General features: G+C 46.1%; 1 protein-coding gene across 1 annotated transcript in view; it reads right to left on the bottom strand.

Annotated features, from left to right (window-relative positions):
* The window catches only part of CLCN1 (chloride voltage-gated channel 1), an 88,196-nt gene that overhangs the window by 30,135 nt on the left and 33,212 nt on the right, over positions 1-24,849 (bottom strand). Inside the window, exons 2-8 of the mRNA XM_077345855.1 lie at positions 21,088-21,229; positions 19,844-19,975; positions 17,305-17,433; positions 16,120-16,253; positions 14,582-14,659; positions 3,316-3,394; positions 484-609 (exon numbers count right to left, since the gene is read on the bottom strand). Coding sequence (XP_077201970.1) covers positions 484-609; positions 3,316-3,394; positions 14,582-14,659; positions 16,120-16,253; positions 17,305-17,433; positions 19,844-19,975; positions 21,088-21,229 — 820 coding nt within the window. The remainder of the gene's footprint in view (positions 1-483; positions 610-3,315; positions 3,395-14,581; positions 14,660-16,119; positions 16,254-17,304; positions 17,434-19,843; positions 19,976-21,087; positions 21,230-24,849) is intronic.

Genomic DNA, 24,849 nt, shown 5'->3' with positions numbered 1-24,849 from the left:
AAACAGTGTGTGTGGGGGGGTAAAAACTAAACACAGCATTTCTGATTGAGTCACGCACATGCTGCTTGTGTTGCACTTTTGGGAAGGAATGTGGTGAAGCACCTTGCCGAACAGCCGCTGGTGAACACGTAAACAACCCACTGATAAATTGGCTCCCTGATCGCTAGTGACAAACAGGATAGGACCTGAACCAGCAAGCATTAAAGCAGGGGTGGGCAAACTATGGCCCTCCAGATGTTCATGGACTACAGTTCCCATGAGCCCCTGCCAGAGAATGCTGGCAGGGGCTCATGGGAATTGTAGTCCATGGACATCTGGAGGGCCGCAGATTGCTCACCCCTGCATTAAAGCGTCACAACAAGGGACTGGAACAAATTCGTGGGACCCTGCCCTCTTTAGCCACCCAGAAGCCCTGCATGGAGGAATCCTCAGTGTCGGAAAGGCGGTATTCACAGCAGAGGCTGGGAAGGCCTCTCAGCTTACCTGCATCTTTGTTCCAGACCGCAAAAACCCGGAAAACAAAGGCGCTGAAGGTGGCTGCGAAGAACCCGCGCCAGTAGTTTCGGACTGCAAAGTAGGTGGAAGTCACCTCGATGCTGAAGAGAACACCTAGAGGAAACAGAGATGTTCTCATTCATATGTGATAATAGCCTGTTACTCCCTCACCCTCCTGACCTGGACAAGCCCGATGGCCTTAGATCTCGGAAGTTAAGCAGGGTTGCCCTGACTATAAGATGGATGGGAGACCTCTAAATGTTTGGGTCATCATGACACAGAGGCAGGCAAGGGCAAACCACCTCCGAATGTCCTTTGCTTGGCAGCCAGGCAATCCTCGCATCTCCTGGCTACACTACACAAGCCAGCTTGGTGTAGTGGTTAGGGGTGTGGACTTCTTATCTGGAGAGCTGGGTTTGATCCCGTGCTCCTCCTCCACATGCAGCCAGCTGGGTGACCTTGGGCTGGCCACAGCGCTGATGAAGCTGTCCTGACTGAGCAGTGATATCAGGGCTCTCTCAATCTCCCCTCCCTCACAGGGTGTCTGTTGTGGGGAGAGGAAAGGGAAGGCGACTGTAAGCCGCTTTGAGCCTCCTTTGGGTAGAGAAAAGCGGCATATAAGAACAACTCTTCTTCAGTAATATCAGGGCTCTCTCAGCCTCACCCACCTCACAGGGTGTCTGTTGTGGGGAGAGGAAAGGGAAGGCCTGTAAGCCACTTTGAGACTCCTTCGGATAGAGAAAAGCAGCATATAAGGACCAACTCTTCTTCTTCCTCCTCCTCCATCCATTAGATAATAACTCCCCCATCCAACAGCATGCATTCAACTAAGGTATCATCTCCTTAGAGCACATCTAAATAGGGTTCCCAAAGGGGAGGTTGAAAGAAATAGTTTGGATTCCTTTCTCACTCCAAAGGAATGTTCCCCCTTCAGGTCAAGGATAAGACCACAATGGAAAGCAAATTCATAATAACTCATAAGAACCCAAGTTACACTGTAACTCAGCACACATTGGCTTTCAAGCTTGCTTTCTTGTGGGAACCTTTCCACACTGACTTGTTCGTGTGACATGGTTCCACTCTGATGGACTGCAGAGCATGATATAGTCCACCATGCGCGTTCATTTCACTTGAAGTGCAAGGGAATGCTCGTGGATGCCGTGCATGATCTCAGAATACAACTCTGAGCTGCACTTTGCACGAGAAGATGCATAATGGTTGGACAAGCCATTTTTCAGGGACTGGTGCTAAAAGTTCTGTGTTCAGGGTGGTCAGTACAATTATTGAAACTTAACTCAGAGGGGGGTGGTTGTGACGCTGGGAGGTTTTTATTTATTTGTCCCTTGGGGGAAATTGAAATAAAATCAGGAGGATTAATAAGTTTCCCCAGTGGGGCAAACAGCAGCTCCTCAGGGCTGTTTCGAGTTGGGAAAATGGCACAGAAGGGAAGGCTGAGGCTCCTGCATGCCATATTCCCAGACTGAATTGGGCCCAAGGGACCTGAGACTTCAGTTTGAACAAAAAACTCCCCTACCCACTCCACACGTCTAGTCTGGCAGGACCCAGGGGGTGGAGGTAGGGGTAGGGAGGGGGGCTCAGACCAGCCCTTAATCAGTGTAATGTCTAGCTAGAGAACGAACTGAAAAGACAATTAATGCTAGTTAATAATCTGAAAACAATTAAGAAAAACAAAGTCAGCAAATGGCAAGAGCAGGCTTTCTCAACCAGGGTATCACAAATCCTTTTCTTGCAAGGTTGTGGCTCAAAGCCAACCAAAAGTGTCATGCAGTCCTAAGTCCGCTGGATGCTATGGCCTAAGGAAGGTCTCATTCTGCTTGGAAATGCCGCGGCAGTTCTTCAAGGGAGGGGCCAGTATCTGTGACTACTGACCCAGCCATCGTAAATGGGAGAACTCTGAGATTCTGGACAGGGCTTAAATGCAGAATGTGGCAACATTGTTTGAAGCAGAGAGCGGTGACGGGGTGACATAGAAGGCCAGTGCGGTGCAACAGTCAGAGCATCAGATTAGACCCAGGGGCGAATCCTTACTATGCAAATGTGATGGGCGGCCTTGGGCTGAATACATACTCTCAGGGTTGTTGTGAGAACCAAGTATAAATGAAGAAGAAGAAGAAGAAGAAGAAGAAGAAGAAGAAGAAGAAGAAGAAGAAGAAGAAGAAGAAGAAGAAGAAGAAGAGTTGGTTCCTATATCCTGCTTTACACTACCTAAAGGAGTCTCAAAGTGCCTTCCAATTGCCTTCCCTTCCTCCGCTCTGTAAGAACAATTCCATCAGGGCTGTGACTAGCCTGAGGCCACCTAGCCAGCTGTGTGTGGAGGAGCAGAGAATCAAATCCAACTCTCCAGATTAGGAGCCACCACTCTTATCCCCTACACCAGGGGTAGTCAACCTGTGGTCCTCCAGATGTTCATGGACTACCATTCATGGTAGTCCATGAACATCTGGAGGACCACAGGTTGACTACCCCTGCCCTACACCACACTGGTGAAGTAAATAAATCCATAAGTGCTAAAGTAACACATGCCCTGTCATTTCCGGTTGGATAGTTGTCTGATGCGCCCAGTGTGTTGGGCCACCCCCACTTTCTCCAGCAAAAAAAGTGGCCCAATGTGGAGGGTGAGATTCTACTGGTCGAAGGCCGTAACAACACCAGACTGAACTGAACTGGTGGGTGAGCCACGATTGCATGCTGCAGATATAAACAGTGGAGGGTGCTGCTATGTGCTCTGGCTGGAGGCGGGGAAGGAGGGAGGGCACCTTGCTTCCAAGAAAAGCTTGATGGGAATCAGCGGCCACTTGCCTCCCAGCGGAGTCCCGAAACAACAGCCAACCCCGACGGCACATCCCACAGTCAGGACATCGGTGTAATAATATGGCTGCTACTGGGGGAAGAGACATGAGAGAGAGAGAGGAAGACAGAGAGAGAGAGAGAGAGAGAGAGAGAGAGAGAGAGAGAGAGAGAGACGCACATAAAACAAGACATGGAGAACGGGAGAAAAGAAAAGTAAGTGACAGAACTGGAAGCTAGAGGCATTTCAATGATGGATGGATACGTTGTTTACGGCGCATGATCTGCCTCCTCTCAAAAATATTTTCTGTGCCCAGAGTTTCCTTCCTGCATCTCCCTTGCATACAAGCTCCTGGAGGAGACCGAATTCCAAAACAAATTCGTGATGAACAGCTCATCTCTCGGTGGCTTCCGCACCGGGACTGCCTTGCTTGGTTTTCCCCATTCCTAGTGCAGCTGCCGGTACATCACAGCAGCCACAGGGCTTCCACAAGGCAGGTTTTCCGACAATGTCCTAGACCCAGTCCTCCAGAAGCAGTCATAACCCCATCCCCAGTTCATTGGGGCTTTCCCCATGTTTTTTCAAACCATCAAATATTGATTGCAGCTTTATAACAATAGGTAGTAGCTTCTCTGAATTGCCAGCCATTAAGTTTATAAAAAGTAGTCTCCAACTTCTCACGTGATATGCCTTTCCTCTTATATCTCTGCAACAGAAAGGGCCGGACACTTACTTAAACAAATGAAATCTGTAAACTCACAGAATCCGTTACACAGATTGGTATAACATTCTCCTGATATCAAAATATTCAGCCCAGGCTTTACTACCATCTTTCCCAAAACTTTGCTTTGCAAAGCAGGTTTGAGAAAGAAGGAGAAAAGTTGGGGGAACCCCAGTATGCGCATGAATGCACCACAATGCTGTGGGGAAATTGTGGTGGGGTATGAAGCCTTCCCAACAGCATTGGCTCTGGGGGTAGAAGACATGACCTTATGCTTACAGAATTCTCCACCTTGTCCATGTGAGTGAATTTCAGTCACGGGGGGGGGGGGAATCCATAAGAACTGGAAAAATTAGAGGCAAACATCTTGAACAACATCTTGAAAATGCCAACACGGAAGTGGCATAAATAGCACAAACCTTTTCTGTAGATTAATCGTGTCTGATCATCAAATTGCTGTGCAGATGGCTTCACCCATGCATGCTGGCAAGATACTGCCAGTAGAAACTTTGCAGGATATGCACACATGGCAGTCTGTACACATGCAACTTTGTTACCTTTAATAATCTACCTGCACACTACCTACATGACCCACTGGCCAGCAACTAGTCTCTTTTAATTATTTCTTTTCACAAGCGGGGAAGGGTCTGCGATTAATTACTAATACAAACAGTTTTACTGCTCCAATGTTTTTTTGTGAACTACAACTGAACTCAAAAGGACTGATTAGCTGTTTTAGCAAAGAATTATCATATGGCCTCACATGGCTTAATCTGGATATTATGATACAGTTTACTAATTTGCCACAATTTTCTTTTGCCTTATATCTCTCTGGTTATGATGGTTGTCCATTGAGTCTGAGGAAGGGTGCTTGCACTCGAATGCTCACGCCTTGAATAAATCTTTGTTGTTCTTAAAGGTGCTATTGGAGACTATTTTTTTGCCCCACTTCAGACCAGCCCGGCTACCCACTTGAATCTATCTGGCTGGTACAATAGTGATTAATTGCAGTTTTGTAAATTTTACAATTTTAACTTGATTGTATAGCTGTTAGTTTTATTGGTTTTATTGTGTCTTTAGATTGTGTAAACTGCCCAGAGACGGTATTTTGAAAGGGGCAGTATATAAACCCCTAAAATAAAAAAAATAAATGCTTTAGGGGTTTTTTTTTCCTGTTTTCTTTTTGCATGCCAATAAAGATCTTCGAAACCTGAATCTGAATTTGAAAAAATTGATCTATTTCTGACTTCTAGAATCTAGTATTTTGGGACAGATACAGGAATATAGAAGCTAGAAATACAGGATAGGATGCTGGCCACTTTTCTGCTGAAATATTATGGAACTGTGGGATTTGTGCAGGAAAAAAACTGTGGGGAGAATGCAGAGTAGAGGGAAATCAAGCAAAAGACAGTGGGGCAGCAAGTAGAATTTGTTAAATTTGTGGGTTCAAGGAAGCCAGTACCACTAGGTCAGTTCTTTACCGTGATCTCAGTATGATGTTATAAGACCCAAAACTGAACTGAGAGAAACCCACAAACAGCCCCAAATTATATACAAATACAGAACAAAAGGATCTCTCCGCCCAGTAACCCCATTGGTCCTAAGCGGAGACCTCTGATTGGCCATTAACTCTGGCATTCCATTGGTTACAGATCAGCTGTAATCTTTGTTCCCCATTGGCTGTTCGTACAATCCCCAGCTCAGATCTCAAGCTCTGGTCCCCCTGGGGATCTGCATATGCAACAGAATTCAGCCCACAGAACTGAATAACCTGCCCAATCTCTGTGGATTCTTTTCATTCCAAAGCAACCCTTCCCCAAAGGTATTATTCCGGAATTGGGCCAAGGCAAGAAGAGAGGAAGACAGGGATTGTCGAGGAATTTTCTGTCCCGTGAACATGAAACCCCGGTTGTCTCCCACGGCTCATTCCCTTTGCAAAGAGGAAGCTTTGCGCTTGACTGGAGGCGGAGGACGCATTATTTCTCTGGCCGTCTGTTTGGATAGCTACCAACCCTCAAGGGCACGCTGCAGCTCATTCGATACGAGATGCCAGGAGCCTTTGCAGAAAGCCATCGCCGAAGATCATATCACAACGGAAAGGGGGAGAAGACCCAGCAAACTGCTTGCGCTACATTAATATTGATTGGTTTTTTATTTTAAATTATCTCATTTTTCTCCTTCTCTGTTAGGACTCAAAACAGCACTTCATGTTCCCTCTGGCTTGATGGATGCCTGCTCTCCGGAGCCTCCTGGAGAGAGTAAATGCCTAAAGGAGTACATTCTTGTCCGGCTAAGACAAAGTGCTTCTGCTGAAAATTCTGTACCAAGTCGTGCGGCTGGGATGAAACGACAGAACCAGGGCCTTTCTTAGAGTCTGCTGGCTTCTCTCTAGATTTCGATTCCGTTCCTTTGGAGAGAGTTGCGATTCGTTTTCAAGCAGAAGAGTCTCACTCACGTTTGCAGAGCTCAAATCTACCTGCCCAAACTCAAATTTATTTCTACAGTGCTCTCTTTTTTATTCAACGTTAAGGATGCCACAGGATCTGGAGACTGGGTGGAGGGGTGGAGAAGTCACTGAATTCCCTAGCAAGAAAGTCCTTTACGCTGTTGCCTTTCAAGTCAACAGGAAGACACAAAAGGTTTATCTTTGAAAAATGAGTCGCATAAAAGTCATATCTTTAGAGTAAAACTTTTGTTGTTGTTAGGTGCGAAGTCATGTCTGACCCATCGCAACCCCATGGACAATGATCCTCCAAGCCTTCCTGTCCTCTACCATTCCCTGGAGTCCATTTAAGTTCGCACCGACTGCTTCAGTGACTCCATCCAGCCACCTCATTCTCTGTCGTCCCCTTCTTCTTTTGCCCTCAATCACTCCCAGCATTAGGCTCTTCTCCAGGGAGTCCTTCCTTCTCATGAGGTGGCCAAAGTATTTGAGTTTCATCTTCAGGATCTGGCCTTCTAAGGAGCAGTCAGGACTGATCTCCTCTAGGACTGACCAGTTTGTTCGCCTTGCAGTCCAAGGGACTCGCAAGAGTCTTCTCCAGCACCGGAGTTCAAAAGCCTCAATTCTTTGACGCTCGGCCTTCCTTATGGTCCAACTTTCACAGCCATACATTGCAACTGGAAAGACCATAGCCTTGACTAGATGCACTGTTAGACGTGTTAAAATATTTAGAGTAAAACTTCAAACATGTCGAAGGAGGGACAACTTATTTGCTGCAGCTTTAGAGAGCAAGACTAGGAGCAAAGGGTTCAAATGACAGGAAAGGAGGTTCCAGATAAATATTAGAAAGCATTTTCTGATGGGGAGGTCTGTCCGTAGATGGAATCTCCTGCCTCAAAGGGTGGTGGAGTCTTCTTTGTTGGAAGTTTTTAGGAAGCAATTGGATAAGCACCTGTCAGGAGGGTGTGATTTTTAAGTCCCTGAGTAGGCGGGGGGCTAAACTAGGTAGCCCTTAGTGGTCTCTTCCAGCTCTGCGTGATTCTGAAAAGGCTCAAGGATCTAAGTCAAATTTTGAAATTTGTCATTGCATCATGAGGGGGATTTAAACTTGATAGCATGGAAGGAATTGGCAAAAGGACTGCCTCACATAAGCCCCGGGGCCATCGTCAGCTCTGGATCGAAGAAAAGAAGGTGAACTGAGCCATTGGTATATTGTCTGTCCTTGGCTATATTATGAAGAATCCATCCCCTAGTTGAATGACTCTTTCACCTACAAGGATAGTACAATCAGCTAGCACCAGTTTCCGTCTCAAAGGAGATGGCAACCACCTTGCATAGTCTCCTGTGCTTCATGGCTGAAAACTGAGGGGCTTTCCGCACCGGGATCTTTGTAGCAAATTGGTTGCTGAATGAAAAATCGCCATTTAAAATAGTGGAATTCGTCGTTATGCATACCTGCCTTTGTAGTGGAATCCAGTTGCGTTTTGTAGCGTTTCCCACAGGCTTCCGGTCTCGGCAGAAATCGCTAGAAAGGAAGCGCTATTGCCAAGCTCGTCCCGCCCCTGGCCGTCAAGCAGCCAATGGGCAGCCGTTAGCATGCTCCCAAACAGCCCCTTTCCCTTTAAGAAAGTTTAAAAAAAAAAAAAAACAGACCCATTGCAACGAATCTGTGTTGATTCGTTGCAACGGAGAGACCCATCCAGCTGCCTGGTGTGTTTGAGCTGTCATTTCATCGTTGCCACGCTCCCTCCGAGTGAAAAAAAAAAATCCCCCCCCCCACTCACGGGCCCGATTTTCGACTGAAAATCCAATGGGCAGCCGTTAGCATGCTTCCAAACAGCCCCTTTCCCTTTAAGAAAGTTTTTTTTAAAAAAAAAAAAACCAGACCCATTGCAACGAATCTGTGTTGATTCGTTGCAACGGAGAGACCCATCCAGCTGCCTGGTGTGTTTGAGCTGTCATTTCATCGTTGCCACGCTCCCTCCGAGTGAAAAAAAAAAATCCCCCCCCCTCTCACGGGCCTGATTTTCGGCTGAATGAATGTGTAAAAAATAAAGGGAAAATACATCAGCAAACGGGCTTTTCTGTTCTTTGTGCTTAGTGACTGAAGGGGAGGGACTGAAGCCAGGGAAGCCTCTAAACAGAAAGAGGCTCGCTGGTGCGTTTATCCCCGCTCGCTTGGAGAGAAAAAAAATGGCGATCGCTTCGCCGGAAGATCAGAGGAGAGAGCCAGGGGGAGGGACTTTGTAGAAACCGCAACAATGTTAACGCACAGGTCTTTTTCGCTAGTGTTGCAGATTGGTTGCAGGAGTGTATCGCTTTCCGGAGGGTGAATCCACTTTTGGGGATTTCCCTGAAAGCGCTACAAGGAAGCGCTTTTTGCAGATCGGTTTCAGGTGTGTGGCAGATTGTCAACGACGTTGTGCATAACGGCAAATCAGTAGCGTTTTCAATTGGCAACCATTGTGCGATTTTGAAGGCGTGCGAAAAGCCCCTGAAGTAAACTCCTGTACACTCTGGGCCAGACACTGATGTATGGAATGCAGTCAGCTTTCCTGCTAATCAAAAAGGAGAGAGGAATCCCCTTTTAACTACCAAAAAGGTTGTTGTGGACCAGAGCTTGATATCCCAGTTAGGATCATAAGAACAGCCTATGGGAAACATGGATTACAGGTATTCTGTAATCAGTGAGATGCCACAGTTAACGTCCAAAGAGAGGTCTCCACTTAGGACCAACGAGGTTACTGGGCGGAGAGATCCCTTTGTTCAGGATCTGTATCTATAGGGGGAGGCCGGGAAACTTAGTTCAGTGTGTTGTGCTTGGGTCAATAAAGAGCTGAAATGGACTCCCGGCATCCTGATCTCTGAGCCCACAGATTTAACGAAGCCAATGCTGGGGAATCTCAAGATCTGCATGTGCAAAAACTGAGACAATAGTAAGAAGGGGAACTGAGGGAAAGAGCAGGCCGGATCAAATCAGTTGTGCGTCTCCCATTTGTACACTTCATCAATTTGATCTGCAGTCACCATTTCTGGACTTGCTTCTGAAGGTGACTTTAATAAGCTGACTTTAAAATGAAAGACCGCTTAATAGAATATTGAATTAGCACTGAATCCAGAGCCGGTTACACTCACATTAGAATAGCTAGCATAACTCAAACACATTGTGTAACATTGACCATGTAGACAGGGAGTCGGGGAGTGAAAGCAGAAGAGAAAGTGGTACATTCCACTACACCTGTGCACATTAGCAACTTATTTTCAAAATGACGCCTCCCCCCCTCCCCAATTCCCCACAGAGGTAAAATAGGGACAGTGATTTTCTAGGGTAAAGTAAACAGGAAGAGAAGGGAGCAATTGCACAGGTGTATTAAGACAACTTCCTGTCTGTCTCTTTTGAGATTTCTTTTCCTTGCATCACTTTATATTTTTCACAGATTGTCCTTCACCCTCTTGGGTCACATGAGATTAAAAAAAAACCCTAGTCCTTTTCGGACATCACAACTACACATACTGAGGTCCCTTCCGACTGCACATATAAGGAGTGTGTGCTGACTTCAGTTTTCTTGATGGTTCTCATGTTGTCTGAAAAAAGCAATGTGCAGCTTTTGCACGTGTCCGACCGTTTATGCACTGGGAACTTCACTGCCCCAGCGCCCATGCAGCAGCACAAATCGGGGGCAGATGAGGTGCACCAGGCCAAATGCTCCCCCGTGTGGGTGCAGGAGGAGGTAGGGCAACCTGCCATGGCTAAAACTCCAGCCTGCAGCCCAGCATTAAACCTCCAGTGCATAAACGGTCTCCATGATACATCGTGTACAAAGGTGATGTACAGCCTCTGCACATGATGCGCGAAAGCCTGATTTTTCAGGATTCTGGTTCTCTGCCAACCCACATGAAATTCCCCGTATTGTGCCTTCCAAACATTAGGATAAATAAAATAAAAAGAAAGTCTCCTTTGTTCGCTCTCCATAACATCTCATCACTGAATACATGGAGAAGAACCAGGAAAATGGAGCATAGGGTACATATTGATTTATTGTAGTTTGAACTGAATTTTAACATGACGCAAACCACCCCAAGCCTGACAGGAGTGGTCTATAAATTTAATAAATAATAATAACTGTATTATCTGAGCAGGGTGGTCAGCCTCCCAAAATGTGCAGCCTGCAATACATAACAGAAGCAGAAGACATTGATGGGCAAGCTGACTTTATGGATGGAAGCCAGAACGAGTGCTGGTGAAACCTCGTTTATATCTTTAGAACAGATCACGGATCTTCAATACACAAAGACTGATACAATCATGAAATGCCTTTTACATCTTTAGAATGGATACTGTAACCCCGCACGGTCTTAATAGCAATTTGAAACTATCTTTCTTTCTTTAACTGTATGGATTGGGAGTCCTTCCCCCCTTGAAAACGGTGATGAATTCGGGATGTGAACAGTATTATTACTATATTTGGGGTATGTCCTTTGGGAACGTTGTAGGTACACACCACATCCCCTTATACGACTTGGGAGATTGAGACCATTTGTACGACTGGATATTTGTAAGTAAGGCTCTTTAATTGAATTTGCTTGGTGATTCAATTATGGGAGGTTATGATAGATTGCTAGTCATAACAACTATTTCTATTTAGGTATATATGAAAATTGCTTTAAGATTTTGCTTCAAGCAATGCTGTATAGAACAGCATTGGAAACCGACGAAGGTAAGCAGCTTCGAAGGATGTCGGATTAATTTTGTCCCATACTTTATTAAGTATGATTATGAAATTGACATATGAGACGTATTATATGTTTAGCCACTGAGGGGGACTGCAGCTTGGCAAACGAGGCTTCATCGGCATTCATTTTGGCTTCGATGGATAAACACTTGCAAACCCGTTTGTCCATCGTCGTCTTCTGCTTCTGCTTCGGCTGACTGGGCTTTCTTCCTTGTGATACGTAACAGGCCTGCTGCAACGCCACAAAGCAAGCAAGATGTGTTGAAAATACGGGGTCTGAGCCAGGGATTTCGTCAGCCAGGAAGAGGAAAGGGTATAAATAGGGGGAATGCACTTGCCTCCAAGAGGTGCCCCGAAGCAACATCCAACGCCAACTGCGCAAGCCGCCGCCAGGAGGTCGAGCTGCCTGTACACATTCTGGAACAGAGAGCCCAGCCAAAGAGGCATGCCAGGGTTAGAGGCAGCACAGCCATGTGGTTAGTCCCCCTCCTCTTCCTCCTCCTCCTCCAAAACCAAGCCATGGGCAACAGCAGAGTCTGCCTTCTCGGACAGCACATGGAGCCTGTCTTTAGTCCACAGAACAGGTCGGGTATGGAGAGGCTCTGCTTTCATCCCTACAAAATCTACATCTCTGTGCCAGTCTCCATACTAACCTGGCCTTGGCTGGCCACTTTGGGAAGGCATCTGCTACAGCCAGCCCCGATCTCCTCCATGTTCCAGCCAGTGCTGCTTGCACGCAATTAGCTTCTAAAGAGGCAGCCCACCTCGGGACACAGCTGCTCACGCAAACCACATTTTCACAGCCCAGGATGGTGGCACTGGGGTCTCGTGATCTGAGGACTAGACTGGGATCTGAGGGACCAGGTTCGAGTCCCCGCTGTGCCCTGGACACCCCTCATCCTAACCAACATCCAAAAGTTGTTGCAAGGATAAAATCGAGGAGGACAAGGAAATAACAGAGGAGGGGGAGAGCAATGTTGTAAGCTGCTTTGTGCTCCCAAATTAAGTTTTAAATGTCTACATCCATGAATAAGCACTGCCTGCTCTCCTGACAATTCCCATGAATACATTCGTCTGTCTGGATGAAATCGTTAACCATTTTGAATCGCTTTGAGTCCAGACATTATATATGGGTAGGAGGTATGGTGAGAGGTCTGTTTATTATGTGCCAAAACCACGGGGATCTGGGTCTAGAAAACAGAATCAGGCAGTTTTGCATAGATAGCTGGGATTTTGGGCAGGAATTTAGAAAGATGTTTTTGCACACAATAGCAAGGGATGGAACGAGGTGTGGACATAACGGGGTTAGATGTTTAGTAGGGGAGATGCAGCCATGGGACAGGGCTAGAAAGCTGTGCATTTCTTGAAAAAATTAGTTCTTGTTGACAGCTGCGCAGAGGATTAAAGGCCCACCCATGGCTGCCAGAAGCCCCGCAAAACCACCTTTGGTCTCTGATTCTTTACAAGAAATTCGTAGCGACTACAGAATTCTTCTGTGAGGTAGAGGACCCTGCCTTTTATTTAAACGGAAGGCAAGCTTCTCAAGGTGCCAAAATTCAGGCCAAATACGTGACACCAGTGACGTGACTGAGATCACGGTTGCCCAACCTGATGCATGATTGAGGGAATTCAGCTTCAAAATATTCTGTTACTCTGGTGAGCTCAAGAGAGCTGCGAGGGAGGAGGGGGTTTCTGGCCTGGTTTACCCCCAGCTTGGAGTCATGGTTAAGAGTGGTGGAGAGCTGGGTTTGAGTCCCCCCTTCTCTACATGCAGCCAGCTGGGTGACCTTGGGCTAGTCGCAGTCCTGTTAGAGCTGTTCATACAGAGCAGTCCTATCACAGCTCTCTCATCCTCACCTACCTCACAGGGTGTCTGTTGTGGGGAGAAACGGGTTTATAAGCTGCTTTGAGACTCCTTGACCCATTATGCACGGCGGGAGCCACGCCAGGCTGCTGCCGGGCATTGGGCCGGGACAGCATGCCCCAGAGCTTCCAGAGTATGCACAGGGGAGGGAATCCCCCGGCGTATGCGGACTCCCCCGGCGTAGCGTGCGCACATGCAAAACACCAGTGCTGGAAAGCCCGACACACTGCCCGGAGGCAGTGGTTGTGGGGAGAAGAGGGGGCATGGGGCCCCCACCATACAATGGCAGGGAGTGGCATGCCACTCCCCAGCAAGGTGCCTGCTTCTCCCCCTCCCCCTTGCAATGCTCCAGAGCCACACAAAGCAACAGAACACTTTGAACATGAGTTCCTCCCATCATATGTGTGACTACAGGTCACATTAAGCATCTATCGCCTGACTCACCTAAGATCTATCATGTATTTTGACCCTATTGTACTTGCTAAGTGGAGTTGGTCCTGGTTAGTACTTGGATGGAAGACCCCCATGGCGGTTCAAGGTTCCTAGGCAGAGGTGGGCAATGACAAACCACCTCTGAACGTCTCTTGCCTTGAAAACCCTATGGGATTGCCACAAGTCAACCATGACTTGACAGATCTTTTGTCGGAATTGCAATCAGCAAGAAATTTGATGAAGTCAACCTTGAAGGGCTGTTGTTAAGCTGTTTAAACTGCTGAGCTGTACCTGTCTGCCCACTGGTGAATCAAGTGGTCACAAGTGAGCTAACAATAGAAAAACATGTCTTGAGGATTCTTTTATTTAAAGTGAACTCCTGCCCACTTCCTGTTTCTTCCTGTATGTGTGTTCTGAAGCAAGGAGCAGATGCTATTAAGGCTCTCTGCTGACGTGTAGGCATGTAGTCTGCTTGAGCCAGCCATAGTGGCTTGCAATGTGTTTTCTTTGTAACTTATCTTTTAAGCTTTTGTACTCTGCTTCAGTAAGGAGCCTGAATCAGTTGTAGCTGTAAATAATGGTGCATTAAAGAGTCTCCCCTTTAATCCTCAAAGTGCTGTGAGTCTGGATTTATGCCTCATCCATAAAGGTAACTAGTAACTGCACGCTGCTGTTATTCTGCAGCTCTATTTTTCTGGAGGGACCTAAGAAAAAGTCTAGTCCGCTAAATGTTTTAGGTTTGGTATCTTGGGGCGGGGGGACGACGACGACCAAGCAACCAAAACTGTTAACCCTAACTCTGACTACAATTATGCATTGAGAAGTTTTAGCATTGTTTTAAGCTTTCTGCTACCCAGTACTCTGTGTACACAGAGCCATCTCTTTTTACTCTACCAGATAGCCAACATAACTATCTACTGTAATTACTAAACCATCTGCTTTATAACTGCTGAATTTATTATGGTTTCCACTGATTCCACTGATTCCACTGCCATCTTCAGAACTCAAGGCCTGTGAGGCACTCATGGCTAATGTTGCTCACAATCTTTTCCCCCAAAGCAGATGGAGCATGCAGAACGCTTACCTCATAGACACCGCAAAAGATGGACATGAACTTGCTGAGCACAGCAGCGCAGATGCTAGCAATGTGCACAAAGGGGCCCTGCCAAAAAGAAGAGCAGAAGGCCAGCAGAATTAGGAGCACCCCAACATTGGGCGGAGACGGAAGCAGACTTCTCTGCCAGTATCCCACCCACCCCCACACCCATTGCCATGAAAGTATCTCCAGCGCCTTTTGCTAGATTGCTTCATCTTCTCTCCTCTGCTTCTGTTTCCTCTGGGCCTTCCTGCTTTCAGAGGCCTTCCCTCCCCATCTATGAGGCTTTCTGAGCTTCTCACTCTCAAGCTGCTTCTACGTAGCGAGGCTTTACCCACACCCGTTTTGTCCCTAAGGTGTATATAGTAGCATCCACACTAGTGACCGAGATTTCACATGGAACTTTTCTGCATGAGGACACTGGCCAAGGCCAGCACTATTGTGGTTGTAGTACTAATGCCCACTTCCAGATGACATCGGTGCTGGCCTAGACCATGCATGACTCAGGCCCTCCACTGCCCTGTGGCAAGGAAACACGGGTTCTTCTGAGTCGGGCCCTCCAGGCCTTGCTCCTCCCCATTGCAATGCAATACCCCATTCTTAAAAATTCAAATCAGGTCGCCACTGCCACACAGCATGGTGGAACCTCGCCACCCCAGCTGCCTCATCTGGAGGCACTAATCTGGGGTGGACCAGGTCTGGTTGGGGAAATGCTCCCCCAAATGGACCCAGGAAGAGTTCAGACCCTGGGAACTGAACCAATGAAATATCCTTTTTGTCACAAAGTTCAACCTTTGACAATAGGAAAGAAAAGGAGATAATGTAATCCGTTCCTTTGTGTGTGTGGTGGGGGGGGGGTGAACACACTTATTTCTCTTGGTCAAATGTTCTAAAAATCTGGCTGGTGTATATATAAGACAAGGTTGGTTGAGTAGATTTAGTTCACTCTTAGCTTAGGCCTTTTTTAGCCTAGCTCACTACACAAATGGCCAGCCTACCGCAGGGGGCCTGGGAATGGAGAAGAACTCCTCAAAGGTCTGGGGCCAAAAAAAAGTTGAGAGCGGCTGCTCTAAAAGATCAAAGCAAAGCAGGTTTGAGTACAACATTCGGCAGATGCTTTTTAAAATGCAGTTTTATTCCAGACCGGAAGCAAAAGCAAAAGAAAAAAACACTGTGTGGAAGCATCTTCAGATTTCAGCATTTTTACAACAAAGATGGTCAAATCTGCTTCACTGGTACTAATTGGGGCGTCTGTCTTCTGTCATTCACTCTCCTAGGGGTGCCAGCCTCCAGGTGTGACTTGGAGATCCCCGCAAATTATAGCTAATCTCCAGGTGACAGAGATCAGTTCCCCTGGAGGAAATGGCTGTCTTGGAGGGAGAACTCCATAGCATGATACTCCCCTGAGGACCTTCCCTGCCCCAAATCCAACCCATTCTCGGCTCCATGCCCAAAGTCTCCAGGTATTTCCCAACCCAGAGCTGGCAACCCTACTCTTCCCCTCACCTCCATGCACTTATGCTCACCTCTTTCCCAACAGGTATCCCACTTCCCAGACCAGCTGTCAGGCTTACTACTTTGGCTACAAAAGCTTTAGGTGTGAGGTATTCCTTGAGGACTACTCCCCGCATAATAGTTTTGAGCTCGGGGATTCCAGAGCCTGGACAAAGGAGAAAAAAATAGCACTGAAGGACAGCACAGTAGAAACAGAAGAAATTCACAGAGAGAGACTGAGGCCTCACATCTCCTTAGGCCTATACAGTGCTGTGCTACTAATATTTTAAAGAAGAAAATAAAGGTCCCATATCAACCATGCTTTCTGATGGGACTGCAATCAGTATCTGGTGAAGTCAGCCTTGAAGGTCTGTTGTTAAGCTGCTTAAGCAGCTGAACTAGCTCTTCTGCTAGCAAGGAAGAGCAACATCCTCCTGTCTCTCCAACTACTGATATGTGTGCATGTAGTCTGCTTGCAGCCTAGCCATAAGGGTTTGCAATATGTTGCTTTTGTAACCACTCTTTAAGTCTTTGTACTCTGATTCAGTAAGGAGACTGAAGCAGATGAATATGAAAAATATTTGTAAATAATTTTTCCTAGTAAAGATTACTCTTTTAAACCTCAAAGTGCTATGAGTCTGGATCTCGGCCTCATTCTCAAACTATTATCTGCATAATATCAAAATGTTCTGTTACTCTCCAGCTCTACTTCTCTAGAGGGAATCAGGACCAAGCCAAGTTCAAAAGTCCCAATACTTTCTCTCCTTTAAACCAAGTGAAGGCTAAAGGATCAGACTGTCTCTCCCTTCCCCTGACAACCCCAAGGCAAAGAGAGGCTGCAGAAGCCTGCAGTTAGCATTTTATGGATAGAGAAAGATGCATGGTCTTCATCTGTCTGAGCCACGACTGAGATTCAAACAAAACACGATGGTGCCAAGAACATGCAAGTCTGGGACACTAATCCATTCCATCCCTCATGGCTAAATATCCAAATAGGTTCAAATGCAATGAGTCCAGCTATTGAAAATGAAATCGGGTGCAGGTAGAGATCTGCTCTCCTCACCTGCATAACCCTATTGTTGTAAAAAATCAGGGAGTATCCCATGCCCCAGAAGGGACTGAGGGACACCTGGGTTTCAAAATCTGGGCTTGCCACTGTCAATGGTTGCCTGTGTTTGACAGGCAGGCCGATCATCACACATGGATTGCTCTCTCACCCACGGCTTGTGGAGACACAAGCTGGCAGAAGACGGCTGCAAAGAGGATCAGGATGAGGGGGTAGGTCACCCAGGCCAGGTACTGCATCGGGATGCTGGGGTGGAGCTCTTTGTAGATCCACTTGTAAGCTGCAGACAAAAACGAAACAGGAAGAAGAATGTTTTGTTGAAGGCTTTTGCAGTCGGAGTCACCTGGTCATTGTGGGTATTCCAGGCTGTGTGGCTGCAGTCTGGCAGTTTTGGTGCCTGCTGTTTCTCCAGTGACTGCGGTTGGCAACTTCAAAGGTAGGACACGACAAGATGAGACTCTCACCATGCCAAAGTGTGGAGTCTGTGAGAGGAACTCCACCCAGACACAGGAAAAGCGCTTTCTAATGAACTTGCTAATGAACTCTACCCAGATGCAAGAACATTACTTCCTAACCGACTTGCTAATGAACTCTACCCAGACTCAGGAAACGAGTTTCCTAGTTACAGTCTGGCTCCTGGGAGCCTCCAAGATAAGACAGGAATGTGATACCTTACACACACAGACATCTGAAAAGTAAATAAAATGTACAGTGACTTTTCACACACCCCACACTTTGGCACAGATAGATTTCCATCTTGCCATGTCCTACCTCCGAAGATGACAGCTCTAGTTACTGGCAAATCGTCAGGAGCTAAAGCTACTAGTCCGTGGCTACACCAGCCCAGACTACCCACAAACAGCCAAAGCAGAATGTTATTAAAGGCAGCACACGCTGCAAGGAATGCAAAGAGGATTGAAATAAATCACAGCGAGTCCAACACAAACAAGGTCACTGGTTTCTCTCAGCAAAAGCAGAGACTGAGATTGGGCCTCAAGGAGGGGCTGGGGCAAGAGCTCAGCTAGCTGCTGTCAGCAATTGGTTATCTATTTGCCCATTATTCTCTTAAATGTGGCATATTTATTGGACGCCAAATGGTTCCCATGCAATTCAATCTCAAGTGAAAGCAAAGCCAAATTGCTGTATTTTTCCTATTTATCTCTGGAATCTGTTCCCCATTTTCATTATGCTGTGTGTTAATTTACTCTCACACTCTTCCTATAAGTTTCATCCCATTATGTTGTCTCTGAGGAAGTGTGTGTGCACATAAAAGCTCATGCCTTGAATAAAACTTAGCTGGTCTTAAAGGTGCCCCTGAACTCTCAATTAGTTCTTTACCTCCTGGCTCAGCTTCTGCCCAGAATTGGTTTTCACCTCTGCCTTTTCACCAACAGAAGAACATATATGGGGAGCCTCTGTAAATGTGCCTCTGTGCCTGCAAAACACTCTGGAGCAAGGAATGCTGAAAGTGACCTCTCCTTGCTCCACGCATCTCGCTTTTATAATATTGGTTCTACACTTCATGTAAATGTCTTTGAATTTGGGAGAAAGCAGGGTATTTAATTTATTTGCTTGCTACCTTTGTTCCCTGCCTTCCCCCACCCCCACAAAGGGGACTCAAAACAGCTTATGTGTCTCTCTTTTCTTCTATTTTATTCTCACAACAACCCTGCAAGGCAAGTTAGGCTGATTATAACGGGCACAAGGTCACCCACCTAGCTTCCACAGCAGAGTTGTAGATTCAAATCTGGGTCTCTCTAGGTCTTTGTTTGATGCTCTACACCAGGGGTGGCCAAACTGTGGCTCTCCAGGGTTTTATCTGCACTGGGTTTTTTATCCTCTATCAGCTCGAATATAAAAGAGCAATCTTCACCTGATTTGATTTCCAATCTGTTGTCAATTAGGTTAATTTTTTCCATCTGCAACTTTCTGTCCCCACTATAGGGTGACCCCACCTTTTCCCTGGGATATCAGAGAGTGGATATGATCTACTTGATTGGAAAAAAGTGCTCCAAAAACCCATTCTTCCTCACGCAGGCATTGCCTTTCAGATTTTCTTCCCCTCCTAGCCTGGCCACACCTCCATTGTTCTCTCTGAGGTTGCCACCTCCACTTACCCCCTCCCCTGCTCACTCTGGCAGCAGAGCCAGTCAGGAAAACAAAAATCAACAAGCTGCCTCTTGTTCTGGCAATTCCCCTTCCCCCAGCTTGCTCTCACTGTAGAGTAGGAGGACAAACAGCTGGAAATAAACTCCTCTCCAGCCCCGTGCTCCTTCAATGCCAGCTGGAGCTTCACAGAACCCCCAATTCTCTAGCTAAAATGCACCAACAGGCACTGGCACACACACATTGATCAAGCAAGAAGGAAAGAGGAGACTGACAATTAGAACTATTCAAGTGCAGAAGATAGTTTCTGGCTGAAAGCTGTTTCAAGTCAGAAAAAAGGAATGTTGCAGATTCGTTGCAGGATCTGGGTTCAGAAAATATAAGTGCAGACAGTACCTAGATGTCTGTGGACTACAATAACAATGAGCCCCTGCCAGCATTGATGGGAGATCATGGTAATTGTAGCCTATGGTCATCTAGAGAGGCGCATTTTGGCCAACCCTGCTCTCCTAACTACACCATGAGGCACAGATAACTTGTTTCTCTTTTGCTTCTTGTTTTCTTGAGACTATAAGCCCACTTACCTTGCAGGCTCTTGGCGCTGGCATAATCCACCCCCCAGCTCACCAGGGCCATGACAAGGCCCAAGAGAACCAAGAATATCCAGTCTTCTCCCAGTTTCTTGGTGACATACTTCTGGATGCGTTTAGCACAGGCTGTGGAAGACAAGGAGGAGGCAATGGAGTGAGCTGGAATCAGCTTGCCTGGAGAGGATCCATTCCCAGTGAAGTGCTTGGAAAGTCCTGTCCATCTCCCTCAAAAAGTTCAGTCTTTGCTCCTGACAAAATTGGACTGGAACAAATTGGATGTTAAGCTTAAACCAACAAGATGCAAAGAATTTTGTTCATGTAGCATCCACCAGGCCTGATCTTTCATTTGTTTGTTTTGCAATTTATATACCGCCCCTCTCAGCTGCCTGTCTTTGGGTGGCTTACATAGTTATGGCAAGAAACTTTGCATTTGCTTTGAGAACTCTGCCATAGACTAAGTAAAGTGAAACTAGCCATGTTAGATTGACTTGATTAGTTTAGTTGAACGTCTGTATGCTGTTATTGTCTGCTTTCCCGGTATTTTGTTCTGACCCCTTTTTTCTAACCCTTTTAAAATATGAACAGTTCCCCCCCCCCTTTCTCTTTTATAATAGACTTTCTTTTTTATAAAGATTTTGTGGGGGGTTAAGTACAGTAGACTCTGGGATATTTCTCTTAATCTCTTCCCTATATGCCAGACTGCATGGCTACTTACATGATTTTCCCCAAGGTTTCTTCCAGGGCTTACACTCTGTTACATCCTGTCTCTTGAATGATCTTGAACTACACCAGAAGGTCAGCCTGGATGTTCTCAGGAGCGTCCCAAGGAAAGGCACCCTCCCCCTATCCTTCTGTCACAATCTTCTCCCATTCCCCCCTCCCAATTTCTCCTGTGTTTTTTCAGACCTTTGCAAAAGAGGTCTGAAAAAAACCACAGGAAAAAACCTGAACAAAAACCGGGAGAACAATGACCAGCAAATGATGTGTAAAGGGGGAAGGGAGACTGCTGCAGTTAAAAAGCCAAACGAGGTAGAGAAAAGCCCCTTGTATCATTTGTCTGATAAAAACAGAATCCCTCTGGCTTCTTTTAGCCCCGGTAGAGAAAAAGACAAGCCCAACAAAGGTATCTGTCTTTTTTTGCCTTACTGGAACTAATAGCAGATTGAGGAGAGGAGGCTTTGAGCCATCCCTCACTGGCCAGAAGAGCTATCAGAAGACTGTGCTTTATGGTAGCTTACTGTGGCACTTGGAGTAACGTTCCTCTTTGATTTCAGCCTGACTGCTCCGCTTCTGGGGGCTCTGGGTTTTTTTCTCTCTCAGGAATTCGGATGCTTCCTTCTCAGAAAGACTGGGCAGCTGGTCTGTGTACTGGCCGTACAGCTGGGGAAAAAAAGACAAAGTAGACTCGTGCATCGGCCATTTGTCAAGCTACCTGTGAGCTGACAGGGGCAGAACAATAGAGGCAAACGCAGCAACATGCACAGACCACACAAGCTGCTTACTGACTTTGGGGAGCTATGATTCACGCCTGCATTATCAGGCTCGGCTGGGGCAAAAGGCCCACACAGTAAATGTACTCACAGGTTGCTGGTAAGATAAATGTTTGCTTCAATCCCAGTGGGATGTACAGACTGCTCGCCCATTTACTTGATTGCACCGTACGGGTAAAGGAAGGGATAATTTGGTGGCTGAAAATGATGAAATCATGCATTGCATTCTTTCCCTAAGATGCAATGCAATTCTATCCGTAAGTCTCAATTTGTCTGAGGGCTATGCTAGGAAAGGTGTTCAATTCTTGGTTTTGCTGCTCGAAATCAGGCCCCATGCTTTGCCATTAGCACATTAAGGGGAATGGGTGGGCATGTTTAAAGGACCAAGATCCTTTCTCCTGTTAATAACAAAACAGGTTTTGAATAGCAAACCAGAGTGGACGTTGAAGGGTTAAACCCCCTCTCCCGTCCTTGGCCCCAAGGCAAATTGAGGCTGTATAAAATCTGTAGTTTGCATTTTAGAAATGAAAATGGGCAATCTTCCTCTTGTCTGTTTCAGCTTTCAGTCCACTGAAAAGCCAAGTATTTGATTTAAGGTTCTGTGGAGAGCCCATTCACACACACAAACCGTTTCATTATTTCTTGTGGAAGAAATAAATGAAGGAACTTGGATATGTGACCCAGCCCATACTATGGAGAGGTGCAGGAGGTATTCTGCACGGAGCCAAATAAAACAGCTTAAAAAACAACCAGTTTAGACCGCTTTATTATACTACAATCGTTGTTCTGCATTGAATATAGTCTGTTGAAGAACTACCTTGCAATGCTTTCTGCATGGAATAGTTCATAGCCCTGCCCCCTGTAGTTTTGCCAACTCTGCTTTGTTCTCTACTGCAGTCACTAATCTGCATAACCAAAGGAGCTTCTCTGCATGACTAATAGAGCATCTCAGGCAGGCAGGAGAGAAATGAAGCAGTGAAAAGTCTCTTTCAGAAACAACGCTTAAAAGACGCTTAAAGCACCAAAGAGGCAGTTCACCATGCAGAGCAAAATCAGTTTTGCGGAGTAAATTCACTCTTCTGTGCAGAGATCAGAAAAACAACGATGTATTTAGTGAGTTGTCATCAGCTTATCCATCATGCAGAAGAGGCCCTAGACCAAATGAAATATTGCACTGTGTATAAAAGTTTGCAATTATTTAAAGAATGAAAAATGTCCATGGGAAGCCTGGGGGGGGGGAGGTGTTAACCCTTTCTTGTGGAGATTTTTTTCTGATCAAAATATTGCTTTTCACAGAATCATAGAGTTAGAAGGGGCCATAAAGGCCACCTAGTCCGACCCCTGCTCAAGCATCAGCCTAAAGCACCTGAGTAGCTGTCCAGCTGCTGCTTAAAAATCACCAGTGAAGCTCACCACTTCCTCAGATAGCCTACTCCTCTGCTGAATTACTCTGTGAAATTTCCCCCCCTGATATCTAGCCGGTATGTAGTTTAAACCCATTACTGGGGGTCCTATCCCCTGCTGCCAACAAGAACTGCTCCCTGCCCTTCTCCAAGTGATAATCTTTCAGATACTTAAAGAGAGTAATCATTTCCCCTCTCCACCTCCTCTTCCCCAGGCTGAACATTCTTAAGTCCTTCAGCCTTTCCTTGCAGGGTTTGTTCCCCAGGCCCTGGATCATCCTTGGCACTCACCTCTGCACCCTCTCCATTTTGTCTGTGTCCTTTTTGAAATGCCATTTGAAGTGCTACCATTCTACTTGGGGAGGGAGGGAATATAGTTACAACATGCCCAGAGTGTGTCTTGAAAATTTCCACAGTAACTGCAATTCATGGAAGGGGTATGTGTGTGTGAGAGCGAGGAGTCTGATTGTTTTTTTAAGAATCCAGAATTATCACATTATTTTTGGACATCTACCAGATCCAGAATCCATACCAGGACTAAAGAAGCCACTGATTTTAGTATACTGTGGCATCCCTTTTGTTGGAATAGACAATGTCTGGTGTACAAAGATAAAAAGAGAAGAAGACCCTGAAGGGGGCAGCAAGAAGACTGTTAGATAGGTCATAGAGTTCAGGACCTTTCTATCTGTTGTGTGCTTTCTTGTCTGTCCCTAGATTGCTGCTCTTAGGGCAATTTCCTCCTGCTTCTCGGAAGCTTCTCAGACTCTCTCTTCTTAGATAGCCATGTAGACAGATGCCTGTCCCTGTCTCTCCTCTGCACTATCACAGTATGTCACTCCATAAATAAATCCTTTTATCTCCCTTATCCTAAAATACAGTATGTGCATATCAATGACTTATTTAACCTGCTAACAAAAGGGTTATGGGCCCAGCATGCTGCTAACACCTTTTCCACTCACATGGAATGCCCACACCCTCTGCACCTTTCTCTATCTCAGGTCCAGGGTTATCAGTATGTCCCCTCTCTCACTCACAAATACATCAGCAGCCAGGGTAGCCCACCCAGCTTTCATAACACAGAGTTACTGGGGTTGGTGCTCAAATGCTGTTCATTTCCCCCAGCAGCACCATTTCATAACCTAGAATTCCTATATAGATCAATACATGCACTTCTGTTTTCATGTCTGTTTCTTTCCCATAGACAGGCAGCTCATAGGCTTGAACTAAAAGGAAAAGTTAACTTTTATATGAAGAAGGAGTTGGTTTTTATGTTTTTCTCTACCAGAGGAAGTCTCAAAGTAGCTTACAATCAATTGCCTTCACTTCTTCTCCCCACAACAGATACCTTGTAGGACTGCTTGGTCAGAACAGATTTATCAGGGCTGTGACTAGCCCAAGGTCACCCAACTGGGTTTGAATGTGGGGGAACCGGGGAATCAAACTCGACTTGCCATGTTAGAAGCCACCACTTAACTACTACACCAAGCTGGCTCTTTATGCTGTTATGCTTTTTAAATAATTTTATTGATGTCTGAAGAAGTATGCTTATACACAAAAGCTTATACCCTAAAAAAAACTTTGTTGGTCTTAAAGGCACTGCTGGACTCAAAGTTTGCTCTTTTATTTGTGCTGTTAACATGGAAGGATTCACTTCCATTGAACTGTGGTCCTAGTCCCCCAACTGGGAGCCTTTGGTTGAAAGCGGGCTGTTTTCTGCCTGCTCTCAGCAGTTCTTCTGCACAGTGTAATTCGGTTTGACATCATCCTTTCCCCCCTCTACTCCCCAGGTGCTAACTCCCAACTGCCACTCTTAACTGCTGTTTTCCAACTGTCTCCCCTACATTCCATCCATTCTCATTTGTCACACTTAGGGACAGGCATAACCTTATCTGTCTGTCGCAGATATCTGTCTGTCTGTCTGTCTGTCTGTCTGTCTGTCTGTCTGTCTATCTCGATAGATAAATAACTATATAAATCGCAGAATAAATATATAAATCGCAGAATCTGTACACAGCCCGTGGCGCCACGGGCACCACGGACTATATAAAGGAGTAAGGGGTTGTGGGGAAGAGTTAGGGCGGGACCAGTCTGGGATAAAAACTCGGAG

The sequence above is a fragment of the Paroedura picta genome, chromosome 7 (assembly GCF_049243985.1).
Source record: "Paroedura picta isolate Pp20150507F chromosome 7, Ppicta_v3.0, whole genome shotgun sequence".
NCBI classification, from domain to species: domain Eukaryota; kingdom Metazoa; phylum Chordata; class Lepidosauria; order Squamata; family Gekkonidae; genus Paroedura; species Paroedura picta.
This window is presented reverse-complemented; position numbering and strand designations above follow the sequence as displayed.